The sequence below is a fragment of the Strix uralensis genome, chromosome 1 (genome assembly GCF_047716275.1).
Source record: "Strix uralensis isolate ZFMK-TIS-50842 chromosome 1, bStrUra1, whole genome shotgun sequence".
NCBI classification, from domain to species: Eukaryota; Metazoa; Chordata; class Aves; order Strigiformes; family Strigidae; genus Strix; species Strix uralensis.
Window position 1 is genome coordinate 142229117 of NC_133972.1, and position 24648 is coordinate 142253764.

The following is a 24648-nucleotide window of genomic DNA, read 5'->3' on the forward strand; positions in this document are numbered from 1 at the left end:
ATTCACCTTTTGGGTTTTTTTCTGCTTGTAGAAAAAGCATGGACCCATTTGCCAAAAAACTTCTTCCAAGAAAAGGAAGACATTTGATTCCAGCCGACAGAGAGCAGAAGGAACTGACATTCCCACAGTAAAACCTCTTAAGCCACGGGTATGTTACAATTTACTCTGCATATGAACATTTTAGGCAAACCATATATGCATCATAATAAGGCTCATTTCTGCTGGCAATTTGTGATAATTAGATCAACTAGGATTTGGAAGAAAACTAACTATAATATTGTATACTAAAATAAGGCACATACTTAGCTTGAAGCAAGAGCTTCAAACGTATAAAGCTCTTTCTTTTTTGGCTTCTTAGCCAGAACCACCCAAAAAACCTTCCAACTGGAGACGAAAGCATGAGGAATTTATAGCAACTATACGAGCAGCCAAAGGACTTAATCTTAAAGATGGTGGAAAACTCCCTCCACCACCTCCGCCATCATATGACCCTGGTATGTAAAACAATTGAGTTCTTTAGAATTTTTTTTTAACTTAATTTTTAAAAAATTGAACTGGAAAGGAATTTATTGGAATACAGTATTCACAAGTTCTTGAAGATGACTACCTGATTATCCCTATGCAGATGCTGGTTTGTGACAGTGGGGCGGGCTGGCTGGCATCCTGTGTAGCTTTCAAAGCCCATGACTTTGTTTTTAACGCATTGAAAGGTAGTTGTGGCCAGCTTGCAGCTTGCTACCATCTTATAAACCAGAGGCTGGAAAAATTGTTTCAACACCTTGTTTCTGTCCATAACAGTGGAACTGCTCAGAAAGAGTGGACCACCTTTTTAATTGGCTGCTGATGCTGGACATCCACAACCTATTAACATTGTAGGAATGCACATCAGCTGTGTTCTTCAAATGTGTTCTCTCCCATTTCTTACTGAATTCACATTTAGTTCCATGCACGCAGCGTATGCTGTAGTGTGCATGTGATCCTTCCTCATGTGGTGGCTGTACTTGTGTTTTGGGTGTGTGAGATCTGTGGGATTTCTGTTCATAAAGGAGTGACAATCCTTGGGTGCCTTCAGAACTGAGGCTGGGTAAAGCATTGAAGCAGTCTGATGTGAGTGAGAAGGAAATATGCTTTTCAGTTAAATTCTGTGATGTGATAATAGGTTGGAGAATATATTTCTTCCTCTTGTCTTAAGAGCTATACCATTTGATCAGCTCAATGGTTATTTTCAGAAAGATTGGGAAAAATGGAAAAAAGCATTTGTTTACTTCTGCCTGCCTGTGGTCAAGTAAGGATGTGAGTGTTCCATACCTTGTTTCTCTACAGGAAAAGTGTTAGTACGGTATTAGGATTGTAATGGTGCATTCATAGTAAGAAGTGAAGTTGTATTATTCAGCATTCAGTACACACTATTTTGAAATGCCATATGCATTTTAAAATAAGATAAAACCAGTAGCTAATGCTGTGGATAAGAAACATAAGGCTTGATCATGGAAAGGATCTTTAATAATCTAGTTGTATAGGTTCTGAATTACAAGCAGAAGTGCCCAGAACTAAATCTAGATTGGAAAAGTTTCTAAAATGGTGCTCCCTTCATTCCAGAGAACGCAGATGAATTTGAAGTGAAGGAAGTAACTCTATTCAGCCCACTTAAAAACAGATAGGATGTAAAGGGAAAAGATATTGTGCCTCCATTTCTTTTCCTTCCATTTTTTACTTTTTCCAACCTGAGTCTTACTGGCTTAGTCTCCTGGCTTCATCCTGCTGCTGTGGGTAAGACTTAGGAATAGGGAACGAGGAATGAAGAGGAGACGCATGAACTGATCAGTGGATTCTCTTCTCACAAATATAACGAAAGTAGAGCAGCGGCAGCTACTGTCACTCCTTTTCCACTTTACATGTAGGAGAGAGGGATAACTGTGCATGGTATCATGGAGTATATTCATGTTCTCCTACTCAGCTCTGTCTTTGGCATGCCTGTCTCTAACTAGCTGCTAGTCTTTCTCCTTTAGAAGTAAAGAGTTCTGTGTTATTAGTTCCTACTTAATTGCATGCTTTGAGTTTGCAAAGAAGCAGTATTGCTGGTTCTTTGATCTCCTGTTCCACCTTTTCCCTAGAAGAAGTGTGGAATAGCCTCATGATACTAAGAAGGACCTTAAGTCACCCCATTTGCATTGAACTTGACTGCATGTGTGTACTGCCCTCTTATTTTGATTAGGTTGTATTTTATGAAGCTTACATTGAATCCTAAGAGTGCTTCTGGACAGTATGAACAGTACTTCCAGATAGCCAGGTGGCTGACTGGTGCTAAGCATTTTACAAAAGAATGAAGATACAATCCCTGATTCTAAAAGAGTATGCATTAATCCTCTACAGACTGATCCATTTACTTTAGTGGGCTTTGAAAATCTTTTGTGAGAATGGCACTGTACACTAGCTAGAAATGTCTCTTCTTATTATCTAGGGGTTTCCATAGCTGCTTTATTCATCTGTTTTGATTTTTTTAACCTCTGTGGGTTTTTTTAACTTTGGGCCTGTCTTGGTTTGACTACGAAGATATTACAGTTGTTCTGCTTCTGAATTTCTGTCTCTGAAGGTATAGTTTATGTTTGAGTATTCTGACAGTAGTGGAGTTTATGTAAAATAAATAAATCATTGTTGTTATCACAGGAGATTCCCATGGTGTCATTTCTCTGAAGGATTCCTGTGTTCTTTCTGTGTCCTTTGCTCACTTTGGGTTACAGTTCATAGTTTGGTGGCCACTACATCATTTGACTCACTCAAAATTGTTTATTAATTTAAAGAGATAATATTTAAGCCAGATCTGCTGCATTTGGAGTAGTAATTTGTAATCCAAATCTTATTTTGGATTGTATGATATCTAACTAATCTTGGAGGCTGTGACTGTTGAATATCTCGTTTTCTTTGATATATTTCTAAAATCACCTAGGAACATACTAATTTAACTTGCTTTGCCAGTGTCCAGCTCTTCTGAAGTTGATGTTTATATGGTTTTGAATACTGTAATATGGGGAATTCAGCATCTGTATCTCTAGACACTAAAATGTCTATCTGAAACTGCAGTCCAAACATTTTACTTTCCAAGGGCAGTGTATTTTAAGGGGTATATTTCCAGCATACAGATGAGGGATCTTTTAGTATTTTAAATATTTACATAACCTTTCTGTTTTTTCCCCAATGTTAGTAATATTTCCTACAAGTAGTACTGTTTGTAATGTGACTAAATAAATCTTGAAAAATAATACAGCCACCAATTACTCTGTTTTGCATGTCTTCGTAGATATATCCTAATATTGGCTGGATTTCCTCAGATTCTTTTTCTTAAATTTCTGATTTTTGTTGTCTTTTGCTGTTTGTATGGGAAAGGTTTTAATACATTTTCATATCTTGAACAAATTGAACTGTGTTTGTGATTTTTTTTTTTTTTTTTTTTTTTGGATGCCTCTTTGGTCACCTTCTCTGCTGAATAGCATCTCTCAAAGTGTTTCTTGTTTTGCTTAGGTTATTTATGATCCTCAACCACTCTTCTCATTTATATCCATCAAACAAGAAACATCTTTTGTGTTACATGTGGACAATATTCTTTTCCCCAGCAATCTGTATTTGATATTCAGATTCAAGAGGCCTTAATTTTCTCTGGGGGTGGGGCTGGAGCTGGTCTTTAAAAGACTTGAAAACACTTTACTTTTTAAAATGCATTATTAATGTTAGGTTTTTATGTTTTTAAGATTACATTCAGTGTCCATATTGCCAGAGGAGATTTAATGAAAATGCAGCTGACAGACACATCAATTTCTGTAAGGAACAAGCAGCACGTATTACTAATAAAGGGAAATTGGCAGCTGATACCAAAGGGAAGCTTCCTACACGAACACAGGTGAACTACCACATTTTTCTTAACTTGTAAATTGCATTCAACATCAAACCAAACTTGTTAAATAGAGTGTTGCTCTTAAATGGAATTAACTGTTTTATTCTGTAATCTTATTATTTGTGCTAGACTGAAATCAGACACTAAACATGGAAGAGGTTTTTGCTTTTTTACAACAGTAGAAGAGATCCATAAATCAGATGGCAGCAATTGCAAAACCAAAACCAGTCATAAATGTAATTCAGAGATTTGTGAAAATGACCGCTAAGGGTAGTAGCAGGAAGTAGAGATGCAGTATTGTAAAGGAAGTTGAATTTCTCTTGTGCAAGTCTTCTGAATTCAATTCAAGGCTGTTCCTTAAGTGGACAAAGGTACATGACTACAGGACAACTGACAGCAATATTTTGGCTAATTAGAGGCTTAGAGGAATTCAGGTGTATTAAGGTAAGAGCTGCAGTAGTTGATTTATGGTGGAAACAAATGAAGGATTAAAGTGTGTGTGTTTTTCATTTAGTGGTAATGCTCTTTTTTCTGGAAGCTGTGAAGAGTGAAACATCACTAAGTAACTGCTTGTGTTGTCTTGCACTGTATTCTGAATCAGTGCTGGGACTGGTCCAGAGCACACAGGTGAAAGTAAGATTTGAAAGACAAAAATGATCCTGCCCTTGAGTATTCTTTTTAAAATTAACTGGTAATGAGGTGATAACGTTAATCTCATGAGACAGCTGTGGAAATAGGTGAGAAAACCTGTAGAAAAGTGGGAAGCACACAAAGACATACAGTTAAATGAAAAAAACAAAACCACTGAGTTAGATGATTATCTACTAGTATCATCTGTATGTATAAGAAATCAGACTAGCGGAAACCAGTTGCATGATCCCATAGCAGAAACAGTTTACCTAGTAGATAATCATTGTCTGTTTTCCCACAGTACCTGAGATAACTACCTATCGTGTTATATAGATAGTTTGATTTAATTGCTTAAATTTCTAGGTTGTATTTTGTTACAGTACAAACCCGCTGCAGTTAAGAAGATGCCTTCTGTCGGATCCACACCGTCGTCATCATCACGCTTACCACAGCCAAGCGGTGTTAGCAAAACTGTTGTAGGTATGAAATGAATGTTATGAATTTTCCATTAATAGCTGGAGGGATTTCTACAGCATTGCCCAATGGTTTAAACTGACAAAGTAAAAAAAAACCGTAGTTCAGTGTTACATGAGTGGATAAGATAGTGTCTGTCTTTCATAATACAATTTTTTTAAGTCAATGTTTTTGTGACCTGATTTTTTTGACTTACATATATGATGGCTATATAGTTTATTGTTGAAATTGATATAATGGTTTGTAAAAATTCATTTTAAAGTAAAGTTGGAAGGGGCGCTGATTGGCATCTACCCAACAAGACACGTGAGCACATAGGATTCTCCTCTGGTTTTATATATCGGATCAAATTAGGTTTTTTCCGAGTTGAACCTGCAAAATCATTCTATGTAGTAATGTGTAATTGTATCCAATACTGATCTCTCACCTGACACTTTTCTGTTGTTTAATTCTGTAACTAATTTGTATGCCAAATATGATTATGAATTGGTGAAAATGCATAGTTGCGCCCACTATAATATAATTCTGCAAACACTGGTCTTAATCTGATTTCAGATATCATCAGATATCAAACATGTTCTGTTTGTACATACTTTGTTTGTACAGACTTTTTTTTTCCTTTTCCTTTCTGAAGAAAGTAACTGAAATCCAGGGGTTTTTATATTGAATAGACCATTATGTCTCAATTGCATATTTTCTGTAAATTTCTGGAAACATACTTGCTTTATCCTCATATCTTTTTTTTTTCTAAAACTCGTTTTGAATTTTACAGTCAAAACATATATAATGAATTGTATCATTCCAGCAGCAAAATCTTACATTTTCTTATATTTCCATGCTCGCTTTCAACTGCAAGGTGCCTCTTCAAATAAAGCACTATCTTCATCTGGATCTAGTGCGAGCAAAATTCAGACATTATCACCAGCTCATAAAAACTCATTGGGAATGGTGAACCCACAAGCAGGGTGAGTTTCCATTTAATGTTGTAATTTATACTTTTTCATATTTATGTTCTGCTAGTTCTAGAAGTCTGTGGTCTGTTTCACTTGCATTTTTTTTTTCTCACTGTGAGCCTCACAAGTGCTGTGTTTGGAATTTATCCTTTATTTATAAACACCATTAATGTTTAAGGAGCATTGAAGTAGGCAAAGATGCATTTTCTGATGTTAAAATTAACAGCAAAGGAGGTCAAGTGTGATATGAAGTAGATTAAAAAGTTATAGAATATGCCGAAGTGGTTGGTGTTATGATTTTTTTTCTTTGTAAAAGTGAAGAGACTTAAAAGGAGAAAACGTTAGGCATAACTTCCTGCAATTCAAGGAAATCAAAGAAAAAGGCCTCTGCCACAGACCACAAGCCAATTGTGACCTTCCCTCTTAGTAGCAAGGAAGTTCTATTTAATTTTACCAGTCAGTTGGTCACTGGACTTGCTACTATGTATTCTGTAGTCTTCCATTACCTCTTTTGAAGCTTGGAGGAAAAATTGTGAGGTGACCAAGCCAAATAGCGGTTAATATATGGAAAGATGTTTGCACAGGTTCTCTCTGTTCACATGTGCTGTCAACCACAAGTAGATGACTTCTGGTTGGCATAGCTCTCAGTTAATGATCTCTGCTGAGAGACAGTGAATGTTAGCTTGGTTTATAGCCACACTTAATTGCCTACACAATTTCCAGTTTTTAAGAGTACGGATGTGATGAATATGTCTTTGACTGCAGTTCTTCTCACTTCTGTGTTCTAAAAAACTTGTGTTCTCTTGTCTTTGCCAGCCAGTCCTTATGGCTTCTTGCTGGTCATACTAACCAGTCTTCTCACAGATGGCTGTTAAATGTGTTATAGTTGAGACCTAGCAATTCTTTCTTTTTCTTTTAGCTACTTTGTGTTCGCTTCTGAGAACAAGTTTATCAGGAGTTACATTGAAGCACTGTTACAAACATGGAAGAGTTAGGTGCCTCAGATTGGTTACTAGTGACAATTTTGTTTTTAATCATTTCAGCCTTAGTTATTGGTGTGTGAGCAGGAAATATGTAGGGTTCTGTTGAAATAACTGCAAAATTATATCAGAGCAGGGACAGAGACACTAACAGTCAACATCCTAAGTCAGAGAGTGAGAATAGTTAAGACTGTAGTGACACAGACTTTAAACATTAAAACATCTTACAATTTAGGCTGTAGTTAATTGCAGCTAGGATTATTTTATAAAATAAAAGCACTTTTAAAATTTCATAAAAATAACCTTCATTAGGATGAAACAAAATTTATTTCTTCTGTTACATGTTATGATTTAACCAGTAAAATGACAAGCCATAGCATGATATCTGGGATTCTGTTGTACCTAAGTCAGGCAGAGCTCATGGTGTAAGATGTCAAGCTCTTCCTTCTGAGTTGTTAATGAACTGATTTACTGAGCACAGTGTTGCACATGTATTGTTTTAAGGGCAATCTTTCAAATGGAATGTTAAGCGATCACATGATTTTTATTTTTTTTCTTTTTCCCTTGACAAGTATTTAAGAGCCAGGTAAAATTTCAATTTTTGCTGTAAGAAACAAGATCCTGCAGTTTTTCCCAAGGGAAATGGTAATTTTGGGTGTTTTTAATAATTAAGTGAAACCTTCCTAGATTGTTATAATTCCAGATTTGGCGGAGAGGTAGTGAGGTTTAATAGTAGAATTAAAATTATACTGTGCAATATCAAGTATGTTGGAGGGGGGAAATTTAATCAGACACTGAGAATCATGGTACCTGTTCTCTGTGATGAATATGCAAAGGGGAAGGAAATGACTATCTGGTGGCTAATGTAACAGAAGTGAACATATGCAGCCATGCAGTTTCCCTCTTGCTCTTTAGGTGGCACTCTTGAACTGCTGCCTGAAACTGTCGTGAAAGGCACACGAAGCTGTTCGTGTCTATGAGTTAAAGGTTATGCTAAAACGAACTGGGTCTCTAAGGAGTTTAGTTCTGTAAAGGATTCTTGAACTTAATTTCATATAAAGTTCAACTTCAATATCGCAGTATAATTTTTTATTTTGTACGAGCAGAAATGCTACCAAATTTTATAACTTCCTTATTTTAAGTCACTTTTGCTATGCTTTTTTATTTGAATTCTCTTCTGCTCCCCAGGTAAAAGACTACCAAGAGGGTGCACCACAGTATCATCAACATAAGCTAGGTTAGCATTAGTGAGGCTTACTTTGTACATGTAGATCAGGATGTGTCATCTGAGCTCTGCTGTGAGAGTTGTCTTTTTCTGCCTAGACAGAGTAAGAGCACAGCCAGTTATAAGTATTAATGAAAGCATAGCACAGGGGCATAACTTCTGAGTCCTAGAGAAGCAAGTAAGAGTTCAAGAGTAGCATGTGATTCTGTATTGTAGTCAGTAGGAAAACCTTCATTCATTGTGTGAAAATAGGATGTCATCTTTTCCATGTTGAAGAACTGGGAAAAGGAAAATTAATTCTATGTAAATTGTAGTTAGGCTTATATTTGGATAGTGAGTCATGTTAAGATCCTACGTTTGATACATATTTTGTAAGAGTACAGAGTTCAACACTGTCTTACATTTCTTGAGGGGTAGGGTGGTTCTAGTAAGCTGTCAGAAGTAATTACATCTTCAGGAGAAAAAAAAATGGGTAGGATCTTCCTATCCTAAGGCTAAGCAAACAGGCAAACTCCACCCCCATATGCAAACTGTTTTGCCTAGCGGAACTTGACACCATTGTTTGTGGCCAGCCAGGGATCTTTCGCACATACAGATTAATTGTTTATGCGTGTTTCATTTATGAACAGTATTTTAAATTATTTTTTTTACTGGGATTTGGAAAATTACATGATGTTTTCAATATGGCAAATGAACCCTTAGAAATTGCTTTGTCATTTTTATTTTATTTTGGGAATAAAACATACTATTTCATCTTAGGCTGGTCAGATTTATGCCTCCTGGGAATCACATCTGTTAGTAACACATCCAGTATTGTCTTACAGCTGAAATGCAATGAGTGGCACACTTAACCAGTATCAGTAAATTTTAAATTCCACTTATATATTTGCCATACAGCATGTGTAGCCTGTAAAACCATTATATTTTTAAAATACCTTGTTCCTTTCATTTAACACTGTAACTTCATTCAGTGAAATCAAGGTAAATAAGAAGTGGTCTTGGTGGTGGTCTTTGCATTTCAGAAGATTCTTGTGATTGTGCTTTTCTTCATTAGTACATGAAAGGACTGTCAGCTTTGGGTTTTTTGATTTTTTATTTTTTTTTTAAAGTGTGGAAGAGTATTGTTGTTCTTTCATGATATCATGACTGCTTCTAGGTTATTGTGTTGCAGTACTCTATGCTGTAGGTGACTGCAGTTCACAGGTTATGTTGATAAATTCTTAAAGGTTCAGAAAAGAGCTAAGAAAATCATGATAGGTTAGAGTGTGTGTCTTTAGTGTCAGAAGACCTCAGTCTTGCTTCTCAGTCCTTGGGAAATATATAAAGAGTGTGCATTTGGTCAAACAGGAATTGATTAAGCATTTCCGGAGGTAATTAGTTTGAGCTAGAATATCTGTTTGGGAGGAGTGGGAAGTGTAACTCTAGAGGAACTTATCTTATAGCCTGCATTATTTGGGGCTAAATTGTCAAGACTAAAATCTCAGTGTTCCCTGCTGACTTTATAATGAATGAATATCATTTAACATTGTTGAATTTTTGTTCCTTATGGGGACATTTCCTTTCATGCTTCAGAGATGTAATGCGGGTTGCAAGGTTCACAGCAGAAGCTTCCCAAAAACCAAATTACATTGCAAACTTCATAGTACTGTGCCTTTTCATATTCCTTCTACAATAACATCATATTAAAAGTAGTATGACATGGGTGTTGGAGATACAAAAGAGCTCTTTTTTTTTTTTTTTTTAGTATATTAAAAGCTGTATTGAAAATAATGTTTTCTTGGCAGCAATTAGTTGTTTAGCAATTTTGCTGGCATTGTAGTTTATTAAGGTTGTATGACAAGAATTGGAAAACTGCACACTAATTTTAAGAAATTATTTCTCTCAGTGTGAGGGGGTGGGTGTTTTGTTGGCTTTGCTTGTTTGTTTTTTCCTTATGACTTCTCTTTAGGGGTGGGAGACTTACAGAATAGTTAAGCTTCAGCTACCCAGATGTTTCCATTAATCTTGATTGGTTTGTTTATAGTTCTTTAATTTCAGAAAGATCAATAAAAATACTGTAAGTGTCATCGTTTTCCAGTTAAGACTTAAGTTACTAGGCTTTGAGAAGAAACGTCAGCTACATTATTGAATTAGGGAAGGAGATACAGTGGGCTTTTTGCAGGTTTTGCTGTATGGTTTAAGATGATAAAAACACAGAACTTCACTTGACCTAATTTTTCTAACGTAAGTTGTGATTTCTCAAAAACTACAATTCTCCTTGTGATGATGTGTGGGAGGGATGGTGATGTGTTTTATTTTGGTGGGGGTTTTTAAAACTTTAATTGTTTAATATTTTAAAATTTGATTTTTTTGTTTATTCTTTTTCATTTGGAAATGTTACCCATAATAATAAAGTATTAAAGTATTGCCTCTGTGTATTGCATTGTGCAGATTGTGAGGATAACTGGCATTAGGTTTTTGGTTTTTTTAAAAAAGAATTAAAAAAAATACATTGGAAACCTAATCCAAATACAAGTATATGAAATCCTCTCTTCTTTAAAGTAAGAAGAACCCTTTTGTTTTCTGGATTATTAAAGTCTGATTTGTACATATTTTTTTTTTTAGTCAATGGGAATTCTTTGGGAATATAATATTTAATTGTGAGTACTTTAATTTTTTTGCAATAATTTGAGTAGCAATCTAGCAATCTCCTTATGAGTACTCCTTTATATATTTTAGTAGTAAGATGGACAAGTTAGGCCCACCACTGCGAACTGGAAGAAATGTGCAAAGGTTTTATGACAGTGATACAAAAACAGACAGTACCGTCAAAAGACCAAATGAGTTGTTGCCTATAAAGAAGTAAGTATTACAAATCAGCGTGGCTTATCTGTTTTGCAGAAATGTTCCTCCAAAGCATTGGAATAGTAAAAGTGTGACCTTGACAGACATCTGCTGCCCCATGTGTCTTCAATATAAATGTTATGGGAGAAGGGTATATAATATAATTAGTATAGGTATCTGTTTCATGCTAGGTGAATGGCTTCATAGTAGAACAGGAAAGACAAAAACTTTTCTCAGATTTGATGTCTGCTGTCACTGAGTGATTATGGACTAAGACTAATGAACTTCTATCTTTGTAAACCTGAGGTAAAACTGATTTTGCATGATGTGAAGCTGAAGTAAGCATTTAAGCCCGATAACTGTACAGATATCTGCCTTACAGGCAAGTGTTTTATGACAAAGTAATTTTATTCTCTTAAAGTCAATTAGTCATCTATCTCCTACTTCTGTAGGATAGCTATGGTGGTCCAAGAATGTAAGCAAGACAGACTTTGTAATGATTGGTAAAGTATTTTATTAAGTCTAGTTTATCTCATATAAAGGCTTCTGAATATTCAGCAAGTTTAAGATCTAAATTTGAAAGAAAGGGTATTCCAATCTTTAAAAAAGGTAAATAGATACTATATTGTCATTAACCCTTTATTATAATGTGGAAGATGCCAAATTCAAATGGGCTGATCCTTCATAAACAATACCTTAAAGCATATTGCAAAAGATAAATTAGTAGTGAATTATGTGGCTTGTACATGGAATGTAATGCTTTAAATAGTATAATTGTGTCTAAATCTCTTATTGCTGTTTTAGTGTTGTAACCAAAGCTGAAGTATCTTTGATACATGGCCAAAATATTTTAACTTGTGTTTCTATTTGAAGATGCAAAAGGAATGAAAGGGGGAGGAGCTCTTTTTAGACAAACAGATTTTATTGTTGTTGTTTTGCTTGTTTGGTTAGAGCTATAAATCGTGTGAACCATCAAAAATTAGGTCAATTTTTTATAATATATTACTAAGATGTTGAAAATTTGGCTTATTGAGTTAGTAAATATGCTTACAATAGACCCTATCCATAGAGCAGTGATATGATTATTTTTTTTTCTTGAGAGAACTTCTTTAAGAATATAGGCACTTATTCTGCTCTTCCTAACATCACTGTTCTTACTCAAATGTCCACTGAGTTCATGAATTAAATCTGCCCTCCTTACAGGAGGTTATTCAATAACTTACATGCCAGCAGCATTCAACAAATGTGAATAGCTATTAGCCTGCTATGTTAAATTCAACATAGCAGTGTGGCTAGTTACTGTTTATGGCAAAAGTTTGGACTTTGGCATGCATGCCATTAGTCATAAGGAACTTATTTATGGTTTTGCACAGACCTATGAGCTGTTGTGGGTGACAGTGATAGCTGTCAAGAATATCTGAAAACACCCTGTCTAGGAAGCGCACTTAATATTTCAGTATTTTGTGGCAAAATCCAACCATATTGTGAATGCGTAAATAGAAAAAGACAAGCTGCTTTTACAAATTTCTTTCAGTTTTTCATTTTGCAAGTAGTGGTAATTAAACTAGATGTACAACATGAGCTGCTTTAGTAAGGGAAGTCCTCTTCAATCTTATTTCTTTTGAAATTGAAAATGTATAATAAACATCTTCAAAGATGTGTCCAGATTTTAAGAGTTTAAGGTGGCATCTGTTGTCAGACTCCATTAATACTTCACGTGATACCACTTAGGGATTTATATAGCTTTGCAAAACCAAAACAATCCAACAAAACAGAAAAAAACAACAGAACTGGACAAGTAGATAGAAGCAGCAGAGGTTGGACAGATTGGAAGAGATCAAGCTGTGGTGGCAAAAGTTGTGATAATCAGGAATGTCTGTCTTTGTTGGAAGACATCTGTCTCTAGAGATCAGATTGCAACTTAAGGATGCAATTTCAAGATTTGTCATCAAATATACATGAAGCCTGATGCTAATTACATGTGTAGATCTGGGATGAATAAAGTAATAGACAGTGACAGCCTGCTACTTCTGTTGATTTACTCATCAACAATGGCAGAAATCATTGCAGTTAATTATAAGACTCATACTAAAGTTTCTAGTCTGAAAATAGATTTGTTTTTTTCTGTATTTTTAGAAAACTAATTGGGAAAAAATCTGCAGAAATTATGCAGAAAGCTATGTTTAAACATTTTAGAATTAATATATTCTGTTAAACCTTGAATGATGTTTTATCTGTTCATGGGACTCTGCCTTCCGCAATAGACAGGGTGGACAGTGCACTTTCAATGTGGCTTTTCAATATTTTGACTTCCCCCCACCCCCATCCCTGCCCTGGTTGAAGCAGTGACCTGTATGCTGTACTACACACAATAAAAATCATGGGTTTAGGATGCTGATTTCTGGGAAATTTCTTTAGTATACACCCAGTATTTAAAGCATCAGGTGAATTTTCAGAGCACCTAGTGGGATGAGGGTGTATTACACATGTTTTAGAGAACTGAAGAGATGAAATACGGGAAAGAGTAGTGGACAATTTTTCATGTTAATTTTTTTCAAACATCTAGGACTCCTACCATTATGGACAAGATAGGGGAAATAATAAAAGATAGAGTATTTAGCATCTGTACTGTTGTACATACTTGTAACAGTGTAATTTAAGTTAGATTTGTAACTTTTATCCTGGAACTCTGTAACTTCTGAAAGACTGACATAACTTTTAATAGGTTTTAATTCTGATATAACTTATGTAGTGCTTTTCAGTCTACAAAGTTGTTTTTTTTTTTTAATAAAACAATCTTAAGAATCTCCTTCCTATAAATAAGTGGGCGGACAGGAAAACTAATGGAGGAGGTTGGTGTTCTGCCCAGTGAACCAGAATCTTTGATGATTCCACTCCAGCTGTTGCATGTAGAAGCCATTCTTGTTGAACTTGAATACGTTAGATACAATTTCACTTGATTTAAATTTAGTTTCTGATATCCACTTTTGTGCTTAATAATTTGATCACTTTTTCACTGAAGTTTTTAAAGTGATGGACAGAGCTGAAAAGCCATCTTTAGCCTACTCTCTTATCATGAAGGAAGAAATGCTTTATGCAGTGTGTCTAAAATTCAGGAGTTATTACATGCTTCCTCAGTTGTGCCAGTGTTGCAGTTGAAGCTACTGGAGTTGAATGCATTTCCTTATATATACTTTGAAAACCAAACCAAGACTAAGTTGTTTATAATTCTGAAAGGAGCAGTTAGGTTCCTCTGAAGAGAAGGAAAAAAAATCATCACTTACAGGTTTTTGTTGTTGATTGGGCTCTTGGTGAACTAATTTTTTTTAATGGTGTCTTGTTTTCATTTTTTTTAATGGCCATGAGCCAGTCCCAACTTAAATTTCATTTATGCATCAGTGTTCAAGAATGAAAACAGAAAAACTTAGTAGGTGATGCACAAGATGTCATAGTCACTGAAGTCTTGCCAAAGAAGAAATCCCAGTGAATGGTAATTCTTTTGAGCAGTGACGAAAAATTCTGTCCTTGGTCACTGATGGTAAAAGGATGCCCCTTCCTATCTTTTTTTTTTCTTAGTGCTGCTCAGATTTTTCAGGGGATTCTGGTGTTTCTCTACTCATCAAAGCAAGCAGTGAGATGTTCTGTATGTTTAGGATGAGCTATTCATCACATACTGGCTTCTCATAAAACCCATGAGTCTTGAGCAAAGCGGCTTTCACAGCTAAGTGGTCATACTATTGAAGCCAAGTTTTTAAGAACACTGTGACAGGCTAGAAAAAAAATCAGGCCCTGATGCCCAGCAGGATAGACTTCTTCCTCTCCTCCTTCTATTTATGTTTATAAATATAATATTTATGCTTTGAAGAAAGAGGATTTACAGCATTTTCTGAGAAGTATGCATCCTAAAAAAGTCTGTGGTTATGAAGAAAAAGAAATCATGTGACTCACTTCATACTGGACACAAAGTATTGAGATTGTGGTATCCTTTCTACATTTTTTTTAAACTATTAAGACCTGCAGTCAGCTGCTCTCAATTTCTCTGAAAGCCCTGCTAGTCCTAAAAAGTGACTTGTAGTCTCTCAAGGTAGACATTAGACCATACTAAACAACCAGTAATGCAGGATCTACCTGTATTTTGGTAGGATAGCAAGTAAAACACATGAACAGGAAGGGACTTGCTGTTCCATTTAGTTTGTCATTGTAAATTCAGGTCATATTCATTCCAAACCATGCCAAGTTCATGACAAAGCTCTTCTGTCTGCTTTTGGTAGGAAATAAGTTATATTTTTCATACAATTAATTGATGTGTAGATTGTTGAGCTATTTTTTTTATATTATTTGTAAATGCATGTTCTTGTATATATTTCTGTGTCTATATATAAAACATCAGATATTTATTTTGTTTTAGAGGTGCAACAAAAACACGGACATCAACCCCTCCTAGTGTGGCAAGAACCATGAGCACAGGTGCTCTAACAAACAAAAGGAAAACCAGCAATTCAGACAGTTACTCAAGGTAGCTTTTAACTTTGTGGGTTTTCTCAGCAATAGAGCCTTCATTAATGGGGAGTACTTATTACAAAAGAACTTGGGGAAAATACTGTTCTCTGCAGTTAATAGATAACTCATAGTCAATATTACTTGGCATGTTTAAGATACTCCATATGTTTTGCATATTTATCATCTAACAGAAGACCTTTGTCATCAGCTGTCTCAGATGTGCACAGAAGGCAGCGTTAGAAATGTCAAAAGCCTCTTAGGATCTGTTGAAAAAAAGTGAATGGTCTTTCAAATGGGAAGTGAGTGGTTCACTTGAAATTGAATGAAATCTGCATGCTAAGCACACAAATTTTTGTCTGTACTTTTAAAGGGTAGGATAAAAATTTAGGGTAGGATAATAAAAATTAAAGGGTAGGATAAAACTAAGTAGTGAATCAGATATTTGGTCCTGCTCCTAAAATGTTGGCATTTTTTGTTTTCTTGCAGGAAAGGTGGGTATCTGGATATAAGTAGAGTTATAAGGTATACCACTGTAAATAAATAGGAAGTGTAAGCATGAAAATGACAGTAACAATAGCAGTAATTCACTGCAAGGATTAGAATAATTTTGCATCAAGTTACACTGAATTCAGTTACAGAGAATGTTCTTTATCTGGGGATTTTCAGGTCTGATGGTAAAATTGGGTATGACAGTGGAGACTACGCATCCTCAGTCAATGGAGGAAGTTCAAAAAGCAGCGAAGGAAGTTCACCTGTACAGTTATCAAAGTTCTGCCATGAATGTGGAACAAGGTACCCAGTGGAATGGGCGAAGTTTTGCTGTGAGTGTGGAATTCGAAGAATGGTTGTGTGAACACATTCTTAAAAGCAAAAAGAAAATGAGAAATCAGAAGCATCTGCTACATACTGCTGCATGGAAAACTAGAGCACTCCTTCCTATTAAACTTCATGCTGCAAACATGTTGAAACATCATATTGTAATTTTCTGAGTGCGATCTTCTGGTTATGCAGTTATTTATAAACAAATATATATACTGTATATAAAAAAAGCAGGTACCTAAAACTGTGCCATTCAAGGAAATACTCTTTAATGTCTGTTGGAAATATTTAAAATTAAGGTAAAAATGTGTTAAGTAACTTAGGTAGCAGAAGTGGTTCAATGTTATTTTTCTTGTAAATCCTACTAGATAAAGGATTATTTAAATCACTTGTGCAGGATAACTCTTACCCATAGGGAACTAGCCATGAAGAACTTGGGCTTCAAAAGTTTCTCTGTAGAGGCATTTCCTTCATATGGGACAGTTACTTAGATGCTATGTTCTAAGTGAAAACAACATGAGGAACTCCTTATAAATTCCTAGTTAAAAGTGCAAAAAGTCTGGATCCCTTTAAACTCTTAATATTAATATCCTAATTGGACTTTCCAGTTACTTCCTAAGATTTTTGAAAGCATCAAAGTGGAAAAACTACCTGAGAATTCTGTTCACATGTAGGAAGAAAAGCAAGAATTTTGTGTCTTTCCGTGTTCTATTTTCCAATAAGAGCGTATTGATATTTTTATGTATTTCTAAGGACAAATATGGTATCGTCATTTTATTAAGTTCCTTTTGTTCAGAAATGCTTGTCTTCCTCCTCCTGTGCTCCACCACGACTAGCATATCTAAAAGTTTTGTGCTTTTTGTCTTTAAAGGTTTCCAAAGGTCCTGCTCCTTTTTTCTCTTTCCTCATTTCCTGAAGGAGAGACAAAGTCTATGCTTATTCTACCTTAAATGTTGAACTCTTATTTTGAAAACAGCCCTCTTGATGATTCCAAAACAAAAAAAAAAAAAGGAGTTCCATAAAAATGTATGGTATTGGAGCAGTGGAACTTGATGTAAGTAGTGACTGTTTTTTATTCTTACTCCTGTACAAATAGCACAGCTTACATATGAGTACATAATGGAGTAAGTGTGCTCCATGGGTTTGTGTGTTAATACCTTACGTATTTTTTTGCAATTTTGTATATTCTTGGGTTCTGAACAGCAGTCTCTTGAAGTTTGTAACAGACTTCATGTTAATTTGTTGGGAAGAAGGGTCAGGCCCTGGAAGTTATTACTGTTTTTTTCATAAATTACAGAGGATATTAAAACCATTCACAAGCCAAATCACTTAAGTTGTATCTGAATGTGGTAATTTGTTTTGTGAAGTTTTGCTTTGAAGTACTGGCACCATCTTAGTTATGCGTGAAAGAACAATCTGAAAGAACTTAATTGTGCCTTTCCCATAGTAAATATACTCTTCTTGTCAGAAGTGTTTACTTTCAGCTCACAAACACCATTAGTATCAGTTCATAGAATTTCTTTGTAGCTTATACAAAATAGAATGTAGTGTTCGTGATAGTGTTATGATCATTGTTTGCATTCTCAAAACTTGTGATTACTATCAATGGGGCCTATTTTGAAGAAAAGCATCTCCAAAGCAAGTAACAGTCTCAGAGGAGGAGAGATTTAAGGAGACTTTATGTAGTCATGTTGCAGGCCACAAACTATTGATGTTTTAGAATTAGTTCAATGGTGTGGAATTGTCTTACACTTCTTATACAAAATTATTTTTAGAAGTTATACTTCATTCAGTGTAGTCTTGTTTTATTATAACTTGCATAAGCTGGCTCCTGAGCATGGTAGGATGGATGACTGGTATGATAGTTAGAACTGACAAATCTTAGCCAAATTATGTTCTAGGTAGTTTAGGTTCTAGCATCCATGTTTTGGCACATTCATATCTGTACTTGGAAAAATTGGAATCCTGCATCCTTTGCATAGATAAGCCTGCTTTAGAAAATTTGCCCTGAACTTGGGCCATGGACGCCAACAGACTGAATGTTGCACACTGCAAGCTGTGTGTCCCAGCAGCAAAGACACAAGTCCAGAATAGGTTTGATCAGAACATAAAGAGATAAGTACCTTCCAGGTTTTCCCGGATTGCTGTAATTGTAGAAAAAACTTACTGTTTCTCCTTTGAATTGTAGGTGGCAGGTTTCCTACTTTCAAATCAATCCACATACAGTTACCATAATTTCTGCTTTTTGAGCTGTTTGTGTAACTCGTTGCTTCCATTACAGCCTTTAGTAAATTACTCAAGTGACATGTCACTTACTTTATTTACACTTCTATGATTTATAGCAAGGACTAGACAGGGAAATAATCTAAACTGAAAGAAGAATTTTAAAGATATTTCATGAGCTTTTAATTTGTCCTTATGAGAAGGTCTAATAAAACGTAAATGACTGTTGGTAGTAACATTGGATAATGTGTATGTGTTTGAATCTACAATAAATATGAGCAGGCAATGAAAATATAATTAACTATGCAGTCTACTGCTGTATAGTGAGACTATCAGAAGCCTAGTATGTTTCCAGTTTATCAACTGGTTTTGTTACTGGATGACATAGGTTTCTAAAGTCTCTTGATGTTACAGACCATAGACTGTATTATGCAAGTTATCAGCATAGATCACTGTAATTCCATCTTAGAGGAATGTTGTTAGGAAACAGTAGATTTGTTTTCATAATGCCCCTGCAGAACTGAATATGGGAACAAGTTTTTTATATTTAAAGAAAAAATAAACTGTTAAGGGAGATGGACTCTGAATTTTACATCTTTAGGTGTATTACATGTGTCAGGAAGTTCCCAAATTGTAATGTATTAATGACCTAGTTCCAAATCTTCTTGCCCTAGCCCTCCCCCCTGCCTTTATGCCTTGGTTTTCATGGGAGGAAAAAACATGAATACATATACTGAAAGGGGAGTGTTCCAAAATGTCTCAAGAATCAAAATATTGATAATTGTGAGACAAAACCCCTAGATGAACTATGCACTGCTGATGCACTTCACTGATGTGTCTAAACTTAGCTAGTGTCGTCCTCTGATGACAGATATTTAACTTAGAAGCCTAAATTCCTTAGAGATCATGTGTAAAATTAGGTTTATATGATTACTCCATTTAGCATCTGTCTTTCCAGTCCTTTGTGTGTGTGAATATATATATATATACCTGTAGGGTCTGCATGTGAGCAGATGTGTATTTTGTGAGAACTCATAAGTTACACAAATGTAAAAAGTTGTTTCACTAAAGCAGAGCTGATACAAAACAGGAGTGAATGCTACTGGAGGATTGTGAAGCCTCAGACAGTAGACTAATGTAGTTACTGTCCATTTAAAGTGAAATTCATTGATGTCATTGCTTTAATGATTTCTATACCAATGTCTGACTCTCTGACAGACTTTCTTTTACTACCTGCTGCTCTGTCTTCCTAGTGTGCTTACTATGGTTCTTCCATTCAATTAAAAAAAAGAAAATAAAAAAAAAAGTCAAAGGTAGATTCCATATAAACAAACAAGGAGAAGGCTGTTCTTGAGGTCTGGCCTGAAGCTGTTTGCATTCCTATTCTGCTTTTGTGAATATCTGTTACAGAAGGGTTATCTCTGTGCCAGAAAGGAGTGCAGGATCGCTGGAACTATACTGATACAAGTACAATGGAGTTTTGAAGAATACCAGCTTCGGTAGTAAAACCAACATAGCCTAAGGCTAATCTTTATATGATGTATCTTACACAGGTTTATATTTATGCATGATACACCCTAGGTAGTTTCAGAACTGGAATCTAAATATACAGCAACTTAAGTATATGGTTCTATGAATAATTACACCCTCAGTCTTACACAGCACTCCAGGGAAGTGGGCAGGGGGAGGTGCTTTACCACCTTCTCATCTTGCCCCTATGAAATGAACATTTAGGCAGAACCTTTCCAATTCACCAAAGAGACGCCGAGTGCCCCTGAACTCCCGTGAGTGGCTCGGCGGAGCTGAAGCCGCGGGGCTGCCGGGGCGGGAGCGGCCGCGGGAGCGGGAGCTCTCCATGGTGCTCCGGGCGCTGCGCCGGCGCTTGCGGCCGCAGGCAGCGGCTGCTCCAGCTCTTCCACCGCCGCCGCGGGTAGCAGCGAGGTTCACAGGCTAGTAACTCCAACATGCATTTTATGATCCGATCCGGTCTTCAAGCGTCGTGGAAGTTCTCTGTCACCTGAGAGAGACTGCTAGCTCCTAATTCACCACTGCGACCGAGAGTGCCTGAAACGCAGTGTGCGAACAGAACGGTTTCGTGATGCATGCTTTTCAAATCACTGGGAGGAAATATGACTGTAGTAGCTTAAATGCTATTAAACAAAGCATGTAGCAGTGCACACTGATGTAGGCTATGTAATTACTCTGATTATAAAATGAAATGGTATTGTCAATGTATTGCAAAGTTCGCAAGAAGTGCTAGTTCCCATCACATAGACTTTGTATATGTGCAAAGAACAAACTTGTTACAAGTGTTTTTTTTATCTTGGCTGTCACATTTGTGTTTTGTAAGAGCACTTTTTGCAACTTCAATTCTTTTCAGTTTGAGTAAACTATAAATTATATGGGTTGTATTACAGGGTAGAATTTTCATCTTTGGTGAAATTGGTTTTGGTGACTGGTGAAAATAGTTTTATTGCCTTTCAGGTCAACTTGTGATGGTTCTGTTGCTGGTTTTGGTGGGGTTTTTTTTTTCAACTCACTGAGGAAAGTCTGGGTTACATATTTGTAGTGTTGGAAGAAATGTTAGGTGAAAGATTCTATAGCTGTATTCAGCAGTTACTTGGTTGATATTTTCTTTCCATTATTCATAATATAAGAGATTACTCTTGCATACTAGTTCGGTGGGTTTGGTCTTTTATGTCATTCCAGAATACACATTTCTGGAGGATCATACTTAGCCTCATTCCATTTCATGTTGCCAGAAAACAGCTTATTCATATTTTCTCTTAATTGATGTTTCTTCTTTATAAAAATAATCAATAGGGAAATCATGTTTCCCCAATGTGCACATCAGCTTTTGAGTCAGCAAATCAAATACTCAGTTTAAGATAGCTGAATATTAAACTTAAGTTCTAAATAGTACTGCATGGTTTATCATAGTTTCATTTGGATTTCTGGCAGAAGCATAAATGGATTTGGGTCTGATCTGTGAAGTGCTGAGTATTCCACGACTGTTACAATACCTACTTTATATGATTGCTCTAACTCTTGGTGTTCACCCTTCATATGATACTTAGTATGTATCTTCATAAGTTTGTTTATTGATGTTTCATGGTTTTAAATGAAGTGTTCATTCATGTGTTTGAAGTGATTAATTTTGTCAGCATTGCATTTATTATGTTTGCCTTGCCCCTCAGTACATTGAATATTTGTGTTTGTGACCATCCAGTGTTTTTCTGCAGAATTCCTGGGTTTGTTTGCATCTTATTTGGTATATTATATTTATTTTAAAGTGTCAGTTCTGTTTTAATAAATGTAAATCACAACCTAGTGCTAATTTGCCACCTGTTAACATAACAATAAAGTGAATATGCCAATAAAACTTTTTGTGATGCATGTATTTTTGTAGCCAAATGTGAAATTGTCTTAAATAAAATAGCTTAGGGATAGGTAACATCATTTCAGCCTTATGAATACTGTGATGTCTTTGGACTCATGTACACCAGACCTGATGCAAGGACCATCCACTGGCTTCTAGTGGTTGGGAGAAAATGACATAGCTATTCTTTTCAAAGGATAGGGTTTTTTTAATTGACTTGCAAGATGAGATTTGGATTCCTCAGTCACCTTGAAAAATACAGTGTACCAGATATTTAAATCAGTGTGATCTGCTTATATAAAGTTAACTCTGTATCTCTTCTTTTTCCTAACTATATGGAGAGTTTACTTTATATAGAGCCTGTCACTGTGACAGCTGTAGTAAATAATTCTTTTTTCTTTTTTTTAATAGGGCTGTAAGGTATAATATATAACTTAAGCTTGATCTGGGTTTGTTCTCCTTCGTGAAGTTAGAACACTGTTTTGTTGATGAAATGATTAAGCAAGAAAAAAAGCAGAAGTTATATTTTTACTGTGAAGTTCACTTTATGTGAGCAGAAATTGTAATAAGGGTTTGTATTTCTGATTTTATTGGCTAAATACAGATAAGTAGAGACCAATTCCTCTTTTATTTCCTCTTTTTAGGAAAGTTCCTCCTACTGGACTCTTGTTTACTTCACCACACCCTCTTCGGAGGAAGGCAGATACATTTTCCCTTCATTCTGGATTAAATTCATTTATGTGCCAAGAGTCTGCAAAATCTGTTTGTCACTGCTGAGACTGACTCCGTGATATTCCTCATGCTGACTTCCCCTTTCTTCTAGTTCAGCATGAACCATTCCAATCAGATAGCAGGAGGGGAAAAAAAAAACCAAAACAAAAAAAAAACCAAAACAAAACAAAAAACAAAAACCTAAGTAGCTGCTGAATGAAACCTGTCATAAAGCCAACATCTCTTTTGCTCAGCACAAAGCTGAAGATGTAGAACTGGAAGGAAACAGCCAGGAGGTGTTTACTCCTGCATCTTTAGCTAAAGAACTACAGCTGTAAACACCTGTTTGGTGGTGTAAAGTGAGATTTGAACATTCTCATCCAATGGCCTTCCTTGATCTGGCTTCCTAAACACCAGAAATTCTTCCTTCTCATTATAAATCACAGAGCACCTAACTCCTGCTGCTAAAAGTGTGCAACATTATCTTGCTCACGGGGGTTAGTCGCTTCTTTCTGCTTTCTCATAATCCTGTGCAACAACAGTACTAAAATTCTTTTTACTAATTTAAATATCTAAGTTGTTTTCCTTTGACACCCTCCCATAAATTCCATGTATTTCTAAATCATGGTTTTGACCTAGTCATATTCCTTTTTTGCTGTGGCCAAATAAATAAACAAATACATAAAATGACAGGGAGGTAGGCATGGTGGTGATACCCTGCAAGGTTTTCAATCCTTTTCCCATTCCTGCAGAACAGTTTATTGTTGTCACATTTGTAATTTCAGGAGAGACCAGAGAAGGTTCTCAAATAGAAAGAACAAATCAAAGAGCACAAGTGACAGCGTTTAGCAGTTAGTCTTTGCATGTAAGCAGTGACTCAGGAAATTTGGCAACAAGAATCAGGCAGGCAGGATATCTATTAAGAGAAGCAATCAGAAAAAAACCACAGTTTCATAATCACTTAGTTTAAATTTCTGCTCTGGATCTAACCTTGGTCTTTTCCCCAGGATAGGCCTGAAACTGCTTGATTTCCCTTGAGATTTAATTTGTGGGCTGCTGCTTAAGTCATTTAAGCTGACTGAACTTCCAGATTTGTAGTAGCCAATATTGCATCTGTTTCTTTTTCCTTTAATTCCCACTGACCTTTCCTTGCCAAGTGGTTATCAGGAAACAAATCTTGGCTTTCAACTGTTCTTAGATTTCCAAAGAAAAGCTTTTTTATTCTTCAGTCTCAGAGACAAATTTAATCCTCAGACTCCTGGGACTTCTTTCAGTAGAAGGGATTTCCAGAGAAGTTCTTACACAACTGGTTACATTTTCTTATCTGTAGTAGGATATTGGGAAATCTGTTTCCCTTTCCATAAAAAGAGTTACATAAAAAAGTTATGGTTTGGGTTTGTTGGGTTTTTTTCAGTGGTTGGAGTTAAAGTTGCAATCTCTTACATCAAGAGCTAAAGAGAATATATGAATGTCTCAATCACAGTTTTACAAAGATGCTGCTCCTACCTCAAGAAGCCTCTTCACCATAAATAGATGGGGGGTTGGATGGGGTATATTCCAGGAAAGCATAACAGTGTGTTTGCTTTGCTCTTAACCTCTTCCCTCCCCATTACCAGTGGGGCATGCTGGGTTTCATGGATTCAGTACAGTGATTTTATTCCAGTCAAAGGAGATCTATACAGTTCTTTGAAGCACATCCCACCATTTTTTCAAGTCTTTGTTCTGAATATCAAAAATTTTTCAGAGTAGTTCTATGGAAGATTTCTTTTAACACAGATAAAACAATATATGTTACTTTACTCTGAACCAGGAAACAACAGGCTGACTTAACTAAAAATTTTCCAAAGTATTTAGTCCAAGGCAGATACCTGGTATGGAAATGTTTACCTAAACTGGACAGGTTACAAGCAGCTAAGAAATTAGTATTTTATAATGGGAAGTCCCAAGCAGCTGGAGGTCATGTTATCAGCTGTGCTTTTAATGACTAGCTGTGAAAAAAAGCTAAAAAATGAGTAATGACACCCAAAAAGTCAACAGCCCAA

The 24648-nt window shown here is 35.8% G+C and overlaps 1 protein-coding gene across 4 annotated transcripts in view; it reads left to right on the plus strand.

Annotated features, from left to right (window-relative positions):
• The window catches only part of ZC2HC1A (zinc finger C2HC-type containing 1A), a 35622-nt gene extending 13724 nt beyond the window's left edge, over nt 1–21898 (plus strand). The window contains exons 3-11 of one of the 4 annotated variants that reach the window (XM_074883274.1): nt 32–148; nt 359–494; nt 3747–3895; nt 4900–4999; nt 5850–5958; nt 10870–10992; nt 15383–15490; nt 16141–16266; nt 17165–21898. In XM_074883274.1, coding sequence (XP_074739375.1) covers nt 32–148; nt 359–494; nt 3747–3895; nt 4900–4999; nt 5850–5958; nt 10870–10992; nt 15383–15490; nt 16141–16266; nt 17165–17243 — 1047 coding nt within the window. In that variant the 3' untranslated portion in view covers nt 17244–21898. Of the gene's footprint in view, nt 1–31; nt 149–358; nt 495–3746; nt 3896–4899; nt 5000–5849; nt 5959–10869; nt 10993–15382; nt 15491–16140 lie in introns of all 4 variants that reach the window. The other 3 variants (XM_074883284.1, XM_074883293.1, XM_074883303.1) reach the window with 3 other exon arrangements.
• The last annotated feature ends 2750 nt before the right edge of the window (nt 21899–24648 follow it).